The 10,437-nt window shown below is 35.0% G+C and overlaps 1 protein-coding gene across 5 annotated transcripts in view; it reads right to left on the bottom strand.

Moving 5' to 3' along the window:
* The window catches only part of RFX7 (regulatory factor X7), a 109,408-nt gene extending 98,977 nt beyond the window's left edge, over positions 1–10,431 (bottom strand). The window contains exons 1-2 of one of the 5 annotated variants that reach the window (XM_025038846.1): positions 10,292–10,431; positions 9,982–10,144 (exon numbers count right to left, since the gene is read on the bottom strand). In XM_025038846.1, the coding sequence (XP_024894614.1) occupies positions 9,982–10,144; positions 10,292–10,336 (208 nt within the window). In that variant the 5' untranslated portion in view covers positions 10,337–10,431. Of the gene's footprint in view, positions 1–9,981 lie in introns of all 5 variants that reach the window. The other 4 variants (XM_025038847.1, XM_015596024.2, XM_015596025.2 and 1 more) reach the window with 4 other exon arrangements.
* Positions 10,432–10,437: the final 6 nt, after the last annotated feature.

Genomic DNA, 10,437 nt, shown 5'->3' with positions numbered 1-10,437 from the left:
AGGAATGAAAGCAGGATGACAAAACATAAGGCAGACAGTGAAGTGCCTGCTGGACTGAACTAAAGTTGAATGTCGGCAAACAGCAAGAAATAAGGTTGGAATGACTGTATGGGGCTAGATTATACAGGCCTTTGAGACCTGATGGAAATCTTTAGACATGGTGGGCAAAATGAAACTGTTACAGGTTTTTAGAAGGGAACTACATGAAAATGGATGTTTTAGAAGATTTATTTTGGCAGCAGTATACAGCATAGTTCAATGGGGGGAAAGGCCAGGGACAGAGAGCAGCTACGTTGCTGCTGCAGTAGTCCAGGAATAAGATAGTAAAGCACTGAAGTCCTGGAGACACAGGAAAACAAGACGAAATTTAAGTAACAATGCAAAGTTGGCAACTTGTTAAAATATTGGGGATGGGAGAAAAATCAAATATGAAATCAATACTGCTAGCTTGACAGAATGAAGGAATAATGACATCTACTATTAAAAGAAGTAGAATTACACATGAAAGGAAACTGAGGTAGCAAGGCATCATGGCACAGAAAAGAGGTTACTGTGAAAAAAATGACAAGTTTAAGGTGACAGTGGTAGTTCCATGTACTCTGGTGAATGAATGAATGAGTAGGTGTGGTGAGTTTTCTGTTCAGCCCATCTATTTCATAACTAGCAGATAAGTGCAAAAAGGAAAACAATGGATAGCTGAGAAATAAGTGTCTAGATATTCAAACTTAAAGAGTATCTAGAGGAAGAGAGCAGGAAAAATGTTAATCAGAGGTAGGGTCCATGAAAACAGGGATCTCATATCCTTGCCCGTGGAATCCTTAATGCCAGGCAGAGTAGCTGATATAAAGACAGTTCCCAAAAAGGAATAAGAGTTTCCAAAGTGCAAAGAAATCATAGTGACAAGAGGAAAAGTTAGAGACACAATCAAAGATAAAGACTGAAAAAACCCCACTGAGTTGGCAAGAAGAGCAGGAAGCCAGACTGCAAGAGTTAAAAAGTGCAAGAGCAGAGACAAGATCTAGCTGAGTGGGGGTGGACAGAGGTCAGCTAAAAAGGAAGAACAGCAGGGTAGACAAAGGGCATTATTTTACTTGTTTGGATATTTTTCCAAACTAAAAATAACACTTGCTCATTTCAGAAAATTTGGAGAATATAATAAAGTAGGGGGAAAATATCATTCATTGTTCCCGCATTTAGGTGCAAACACAGTTAACACTTTGAAAATGTTCAAACTTATTCCACCAAAAATATGAGTGGGCTTACATACCATACAATGAGACAGAAATTAAGGTACTGGAGAGGAGGGAAAGGAATAAGGAAGAAAGCAAAACCAGGAAGATCAGCTAGCAATAAATAGTTACTATATTTCTTAAATCTTTTCTTAGTGGTCAATAAATAGTACTTTTCTGCCCTAATTATTTTTTATTATTGAAAGTAAAGATTTTTGCATATTTGTTAACTTTATATTATTCTTCTTATAAAATGAGTGTTTACATTCTTCATTCACTTACCTACTTGTTTTTTCTCTTATGTCTAGAAATGAGCTCTTTAGGTTATTGAGAGATCAACTCTGTGTTACCACAAAAATTTTTTCTCTAAAGTTATTTGCTGCTGTTTTGAGGAAGTCACAGATATATATAAAGTTACAGGAAAAGCAGCCGGTGGAAAAGAACAGTTTGATGATGGTTACTGAAATGGGGTATGTGAGAGAACAAACTCCATAAACACAAGAATGGGGTGAATCCAAAGAGAGAAAACAAACTGCATCCAATAATGGAAAAGTATATAAATACAGATGCCAAGATACAGGAGCCAAGATATGGGATGAATGAGATACATGAGGGACCCCACATCGAACATTCTAATTCTCTTCATGAAATGGCTGTACTTCACTGAGAGTTGACTCAGGGTACAGTCTTCTTCCGAAACTGTTACAGGAGCAGTTCTTGGTTCTCTGTCTCAGTTCCTACCGCCACCCTATCTTTTCTTCTCTGTTATTATTTTATATTCTTCTGCCTTTGTACATTAAAATTACCTTTGTGAGAGGATTCTGATTGGTGGAAAGCCCACTCCTCAGTCAAGCAAATTTTGTCCTAAACTATTTTCCTCTAATTATTCTCACTACTGGCAAGGCTTACTGTCATCAACAATTCTCAACCTAATTTCTGCTAGTAGGAATAAACATTTCCCAGTAAGCATATTGATAAGTATATCCATTGATTATACCAGCAATGCTTTTAACAAAATTTTACTTTTGTTATATTCAATTAATGATGCATACAACTACCATACAAGAGGTGAATGTTTTAAAGGTATAGTGTCTTATTACTGTTTAATCTTCCTATGTCTGTACGTAGTAGAAATTAAAATACAAATGTGTACTGAATTCAATTTTCCTTGACCACTTGATTCTATAAATTCAGGATTAATCTTTGACTTTCTCACTTCTTTGAAATGTACGTATACAGGATTTAGCCAAATACTCTTTGTTAATATCTCCTCGGAAAAAGGGATCATGCATCTACTAATCTGACAGTTAAATGAGGCACTAACTTTAAACAAGATGTCACTGAAGTGACACTCTTATTCCATTAAAATTTTTAAAATTTCATATATACTGCAAAAACAATGGCAGGTTCTTGGCTACTCCATAATATTTTATTGTCATATTATAAATTACTTATTATGTAGTATTTGCTTTGTTTCAGGTTTATTCAGTCTCTGCATTCCTATGAACTTTACGTATTAGAAAATAAAAATGTTTCACTTAAATTCAGTAAAAACTCACTACAATGGACTCATCTCAGGTAAAGGCAGTCTAAATTACTGAAACAAAAAAAAATTAATTTACACAACTCAGTTCATTATTCCCTGAGAAATGTGAAAAGTTCCATTGAGGCAGTGGCACAGGAGCTGAATCTTAAAGTTAGACACTATATCAGCAACAACAACAAAAAAAGAGGCTTTTAAGGTAGCAAATAAAGAGACCAACAATGACATAATTAGAGAAACGAGATAACGAAAGCAAAGAAAGGGTTATAGATAGTGCAAACTGAAGTACCCACTTAATACAGTAATCCTCTGTTCTCATCTTGTAGCTATCTGGTAATACCGAGTGATCAAAGTAGGAAAGTCACAGAAAGATATGAGAAAAACAAATAAACAAAGAGAAACCTAAGTGCTCTCCATGCTTGGTTTGTATCTTAAATTTAGGTATCATAAATGACAGTGACATAGCCCTAGGGACAATACCCTCTAAGATGACCAATAGTTTTGGTCATCTGATTCTTTACCTACAATAGAGCCCAAATTCTAAAAATTACACATTTCAGAAAGAAGAGGGGAGGTAATTATAGGCCATATGTACGATCACTTCCTATCCCCATGCCCCGGGTAGCCATCACTAGTCCATCAGATTTAGCATGCAAATTCAAATCAATTTGCTAACCCTGTGTTGGAATGAGTATTAAAAACATCTTTTGTTATCTGAACTGTTGTTATCCAAACACAGATTACAAATTGTTTTAGGTAACTTCTTTCTTTTTTTTTTAGATAAGGCTATTTGGAGATGGTATTTCATGCCATATAAATTCTTGTCTTCCAAAATTCAAAGACATTACAGATTGAAATCTGTCCCTCCGACCTCTTACACTTCAAATATGGTAACCAAATAGAGATTCAAACATCAAGGAATACCTACCTGTACATTTTTAGTTTGTTCTAAGATATGAGGAACATAAAACCTCACCTCTCATGCAACTTTTTGTAATATATAGAGAAACTACTGTAATAGATGCCTGATAGAGGTATTCTGTGTAATTAACCAAGTGTCATTGTTTTCTATTTCCTGTTATAAATAGGAGGTACACAGGCCATGAAACAGAAAAAAATAAATGTCTTAAAGAAAAATTAAGTCATGTTTTAAAGTTTTTATTCATGTGGGTTAAGGTTAAGTGTTAACTATCTTAATCTCATAGTCAGCAATCAAGTGCATTAAGGCCTCAGAGCTTATTGTTCCTTATTTATTATCCTGCCCAGGGCAGGAAGATTGTTCCTCCTATTGGTCCATGCTGCTCATCCTTAACCTAAACTCTCAGAACACCTGAGAAAGCAGAAGAGAAGCAAGTAAATATAGAGAGACTAGTGGAAAAGGAGGCATTGGATAAGATTGGTCTAGTTTGGTTAGAGATATGGAATAACCATCTTATCGTCTTGTTTTTCATACAGAGAACATTCTGTCATGATTATGCATTAAAATGATGAAGAGGAAAGTTGTGAAACTCAACCCTACCCTAAATTATTCTGAAAAGAATATGCACCTTTCTTATTTACATAACCAAATTTACAATACAACATTCGGCACTGCCTTAAAATATTAAATTATTACTATAGAAAAGAGATCCTGTGTGAGGTGCTTATAAGAACTGAGCACTTCTTCGTAAACAAATCGTGCACACAAATAACCACCCAATGGAATCTCTCAACTAGCAACTAAGTAAACTCCCCAACAACAGGGATTACTGCATAGCTTTACATATTTTTGCATAATCAAAAGCTCTTAGAATACTTTAAATGTAATACCTGCTCAATAAATATTTGCAGACTGAATCTCACATAAAAGAACTCTTAAACAAGGTAACAGTAAGTGAATAACACCTTCAGGTAGTCCCTCCAGGGCTGAAACCAAAGGAAACATTAACAAAGCCTAATAATCTGTCCAATGAAAATGTTCTGCTGGTTTCTGTGATTAGTTAATTCTGTTAGTCTTCACTGTGCTTATGGTATGTTTTATTATTGCTGTCAATATTAATTTAGTAACAAGTCATAATTTAAGCTAAAAGAACTTGTTGCAAGGTCATCTAATATAAACCTTTCATTTTTTAGACAAGGAAACGAAGGTCCACTTTCCCCACAATTAACACTTTGGCACTTGTCACTTCCTTCCCTGGTCTCCTAACTGAATAAAAGAAATGTTTTATTGCACAATTTTGCTCAGGTTAATATTACAAGTGAATAGACATTTCTCAAATGTCAGTCTCTTGCATAGTATTTTGTATATAGCCAGTCCTCAGGTGAGTATTAAACTGTTCTTGCTTAAAGTGCTCGACTTGAGTAAATGACAATGGTTATTTTAATTACTTTCATTTGTATAATTTTAATGTGCAACATTATTTTTCTAATATCAAAAGTGATTTGACGTAAGTTTTTATTCAAAGCATGTTTCATAACAAATAAGACACTTCTGTCTTTTCTACCACTGTGAAACTCCTTTCCCTCAATATGACCAAAAACTAACAGTGATATAGAAACCAATTCAATTTGGTACATAACATCATTAAAGACACCTCCCAATGGGGAAAGCAAATGGGTTAATTATTTATACACACACATCCGTTACCTAAACTAAACAAAGCCAGAGAATCAAGGGGCTCGAACTTGCTTAACCTGCCTTTCTGGTCAAAAAAAGAAAACAATTTCATTAGTTTTTAAATCATAGATGAAAGCAAGGAACTGCCTGCTTTCTGGAATCAGAAACACTTAATGTTGGGATGCAACCATCACATCTGGCCTCAAGATAGGCAAGCAAAAAGCACCTTCAGTCTTTGGTGTGCTTGGTACAGAAGACAGGCTGAACTCAGGGAAGATAGCATGTCTACCAACTCATCAAAAATATATGAAAGTCTTTAATTTTAAAACAAAATGAAGACTATGGGCTATGGTTAAAGTAAACTCTAAAGCTATGAGCTTTACAGTAAATGTTTCCCACTGCAGTTGAAAGAATAAAACTATTTCTCAGACAGGTAATAAATTGCCTGACCCAGACCCAAAGATGAAATTTAAGTACCAAGTTCTAGAAAGGGGACAGAAATCAGGACTAATATGGCATCACTATATAAACCTTAGGATCACCATACTGTAATTAATAAGAAAAGTTAAACAAAACTATAATTAAGAAATAAGAAAAGTTAAACAAAACTACTCAATTCGACACTAATTAGAATTTTGATAACATTCAAAATGCCCATGTATAGAATTTTACTTTTAAGTCCGAAATGTAAAGAACAGATTCAGAAGTCTGTACATCTTACAAGACTGAATAAAGACAGGGAGCTCTGGCCTCCGCACTGCTTCCAGAGTCTGATAATTAATCAGAGGAATCATACAGCTTCCCTGTCATTCAATTTATCTGTTTCCATAAAATGGGTAGAAAAATGACACATTTTATAGGACCGTTTTAAGAAATGGTTTCCAAGGTCTTACTTGCAAATAAAGATTTACATAAATAAAAACAATTGATAACAACTAATTCTTTTAAGAATCCTGGAATTTATTTGTTGAGTAAATACAGTATTAGAGAATTTTCTACAATAATATATTAGGGTTTCTTTTGAATTTCTAGGTAAAGGTTTATAGTCTATGTTACAGCCTATTTGCAAACTGTTAATCCCTCCCACCCATATAGGTATGATTATTCTTAAACCTAACTAATCATAAGCAAGCAGAAGAGATGCAATGTAATTTTTTCTATGTGATTTTTTTTCCACAGCAATTTTATTCTATCAGGATTTCAAGTAAAACTGCTTCAAAAGGAAAAAGAAAAGCACTTAGTAAATTGTATTTTTGTTTAAACACAATTTTCTTTCTTTTCTTTTTTTTTTAACTACGGAGACACTAGGAGATTAGAAGATAAACTTGCTTTGGTAAACTTGCTTTGGTATTCTTTTTCTGGGTAACCAATTAGGGGAGCAATGAAAGTTAAACAAATTTGCAGTGAGGTTGGGTTGTGGCTTTGTTTTAAGTTGCCAGTATGAGTCTTCATTTACAAAAAAAGAATATGGGTTACTAGTTTTCTTTTTTTTAACAAAAAGTTTATATTATAATTCTATTGTTTAGAGAAAACATACATAACACTTACATCATATCTAATATTAAACACACCTCTGCAAATAAATCTCCTATCAAGTGAGTAGTGTCAAGTGATCTAGGCCTTTGTCTATGGAGTGGGGATGAGGAAGATCAAGAAAGGTGAAAGCTTATTACTTGGACCTCAGTTGAAGATATTCATAAATATACCACACAAATATTACAACACTATCAAGTTAGCATTTTATTTTCTATAACTATCTTAAAAATACATATATCCAATTCTTAAGAAAAATAGTTTCTGATCTCATTAAGTACCATAATTTCGACTTTGAATACTTAACCTTAGTTTCATAGATTCATTTAATGCTTGAAATTACCATGGGCATACTTTTACCAAACAGCATTTTAGTTTAACAAACAAAAATAAATAATTATGAACTGAAATAATAAATAACTCATTGTCCAGTTAAAGGTCTACATCACATACTATATTTATATTTGTAGAATAGGAGGACAAGTACAGACTTGTTTGGATCGGCAAGTCCAATAATTTAGAAACTCTGATCAACCTAAATGCAAAACCCATTTAATAATTTTTAAATGCCACATTTCTGTTTAATGTAATTTTAAATTTCCATTAATGTTACCAAAGATTGATATATGCAATAGTACAAAACTGATAATCTCTCAGAACATTATCAGGTGATTTAAAAAACAATAAAAAGATATTATTGCCTTAAAAATGTAAAATGAGATGCCTAAAGAATTGCAACCTTATCTATTAAAAATTATTTTAATTTAACACGTATACTATTTCTTAGATAGTACTGAAGAAGCTTTCACTTTTTAATGTCTTTATTTTATATAGTTACTTGATGAATAATATAAATCCAGTATTGTGGAGCAGGGGATATGAGACTATAATTAAATATAACCACTAATGTTGTTTATGATCACTAGTGTTTTTCTAAAGTTTCAAATGATGAAAAGAAATAATTTTTGCAAATAGGATTTCTGAAGTTGAAAATTAATTGCTAGTAAGTATGCTATTACAATTTTAAAATAAGGATAAAAAATTGTACATTTGGGGATTAAGGTGTTTGTTGCCCGCTATTTTTTCAGAGCAAGTACCAAAAACTGAAGTGCACTCTATTTCAAGATAAGTTTTTCTCACATTAAAGTCAACATAGTTAAGTTGTAATATGTGTAAACATAAATTATCGATGAAAGAATATTAAATCACCTGATTTACCAAAAAACCAAAAAGAGCACTCCACTGTCATTGTTATTCAAATACTTCAGTCAGTTGCCTATATGACTTACTCATTTTAAAAATATAAAATGAAGCTTCCTTTCTCATTATTCTCATAATAAAATATACATAACTAACTCAGCTTTTTAAATTTGTCTTTCACAAAGATTTTAGTTCTTTTAAGTTGGATATCCCTTATCTGAATGTAAAACCCAAAGTGCTTATTAATTCAATTCAATGATGATTTCAGGTACACTAAAGTTGCATCAAGTTAATGGGGGCGGTGGTAAGGGCGGGGGGGACCCATCCTCGTTTCTGGAAACCTTGAGGGTAAGCAGGAGATTAACCATCTCTTCCTTTAAATTGCAGCTTTAAAAAGGGGGTGAAGGGATCCATTGATTAATAAATAAAGCTCCCCTCCCCCCCCACACGAGAATCCTATTTATCTGACCTAGTGAAGTTGCCAAAACATGACTATTGTCAAAGCCAAAAAATTCTCCTTTAAAATATTTAAACTTCATTTTAAAATTAAAACAGAAAGCAAGATACTCAGCTGCCAACTACTGTGTAGTATGAAACTATTAAAGCCTGCACTGACCTACTTCATATTAGCATCATGACAATTTGGATGCATGCCAAGAAAATAATTAAAATTATTTAACTATATAACAAATCTTAATTTTGTTATTTAAAAATTGTCACTGTTTTGAAGTGTGCAAATACAGTGCTGCAATGTCAGCTGTTTTATGATACATTTATTTTGAAACTGCAATATAAAAGTAAGGAGTTTTGATATTTTAGTAGTCATATTCAATGATGGACATGAAACATTTCATTTTTAAAATCAGAGCTTTCTTATACCACATTTAATTCTATCTTTAAACTTCTATTAAAAGCAATGTCCTAGACCAAATCCCAAATATTGCTTTCAATTTTTAAAATAGCACTACACTTTTTAAGAAATGTCAGTTAATGAAGAATTCTATAAAAACAATCCAAGTTCATGTTCAAGGAATATTTACAATGGCTCTAACAGGACAGACTTAACTCGGTGTTTTTAATTATTAAAAGACTGCCATCAGTCTTTCATAGTTTAATGCAGAAATATTGGCAATTCTCATACAAGAAAGTACAGGAATAGCAAAGGATATTTCATCTAAGGTTTCAAAAAAAGACACACGAAATGGCAAGACTATTACTTCAAAGATATTTTTAAACTAAAAATCACTTTACAGTGTGAACTTCCACCTTAAAACAGAATATACTAACGAAGCCTTTTCTTCACAATTAATGTAAAAAATAAACTTCCTGGAAAAGAAATTTAATATCAGAATAAAGAAGGCAAAAACATCCAGAAAGAGCAGCTAAAGCAACTGAAAGGAAGAGACACATTAGGTTTTGTGCTGCCTATTAATATTCCTACGCACAATGTCTGTTTGGTGAAAATTCACAATACACTTCTTCCTCCCTGTATGACTGCAAAAAGGAGTAAACACATTTCACATTCCTCAGTGCCAAATTTATGCTACCATCATGCAAGATGACTTAATTTCGACCCATATTCCTCTAACACATAAGTGAAAACCACAAATAACTTGTTTATCTGCACTTACAACTGAAGAGGTGGCAAAAAAAAAAAAAAAACACAAAAAACATTTGGGGGCTATGGAGACCAGGGGCTGATGCGAAGTCCCCACACCTCCAGAGGCCCTATAAATATGCACCCGACTCTGGATACCCACAATCAATGAATGCATCAGCCTGCTCCTCCGCTTCCCCGCCCGTCGCCAGCCTTCCCCCACCCCCTTTGCAGCAGAATTGTGCCTGGGCTTTTTTACCCCAGCGATGGAGGATCCTCTTACCAGATGGAGTTCTTGATCTCGTGTTGCAGCGCGCTGGCCTCTGTCCCTGGCAGCCCAGGCACAAGGGCTGGCAGAGCCACCCCCGAGTTGGGGGCGCTGGGGGGAAGCTGCTGATGGGCATCAGGCTGCTGTGGTGGTGGCTGTTGTTCCTCTGCCATCGCTGCTGGAGGGGTGGGAGGGAGGGAAGACGGGGGCGCGGGGAAGGGTGAGGGACGAGACGGGGAAGGGAGGACGAAGGGGGAGAAAAGGAGGGGGGAGGGGAAGAGGAGGAGGAGGAGGAGGAAGGAAGCTGGATAAGCTAGGCCTTTACCCCAGGGCTCGAGTGAGTCGCTTTCGCCTGCCGCCTGGGGGACATCACCGGGGAGACCGAGCGGCTGCTCACGGCCGGGGCGCTTCACCGCGGGAGAGGCATGGCGGCGCCCCTCAGCCCCCCGATGCCGCCTCCTCCCGTCAGCG

Source organism: Pteropus alecto, unplaced genomic scaffold (assembly GCF_000325575.1).
Source record: "Pteropus alecto unplaced genomic scaffold, ASM32557v1 scaffold86, whole genome shotgun sequence".
Lineage (NCBI taxonomy): Eukaryota > Metazoa > Chordata > Mammalia > Chiroptera > Pteropodidae > Pteropus > Pteropus alecto.
The sequence above is the reverse complement of the archived record's forward strand: the minus strand, read 5'-3'. Positions and strand labels throughout refer to the sequence as shown.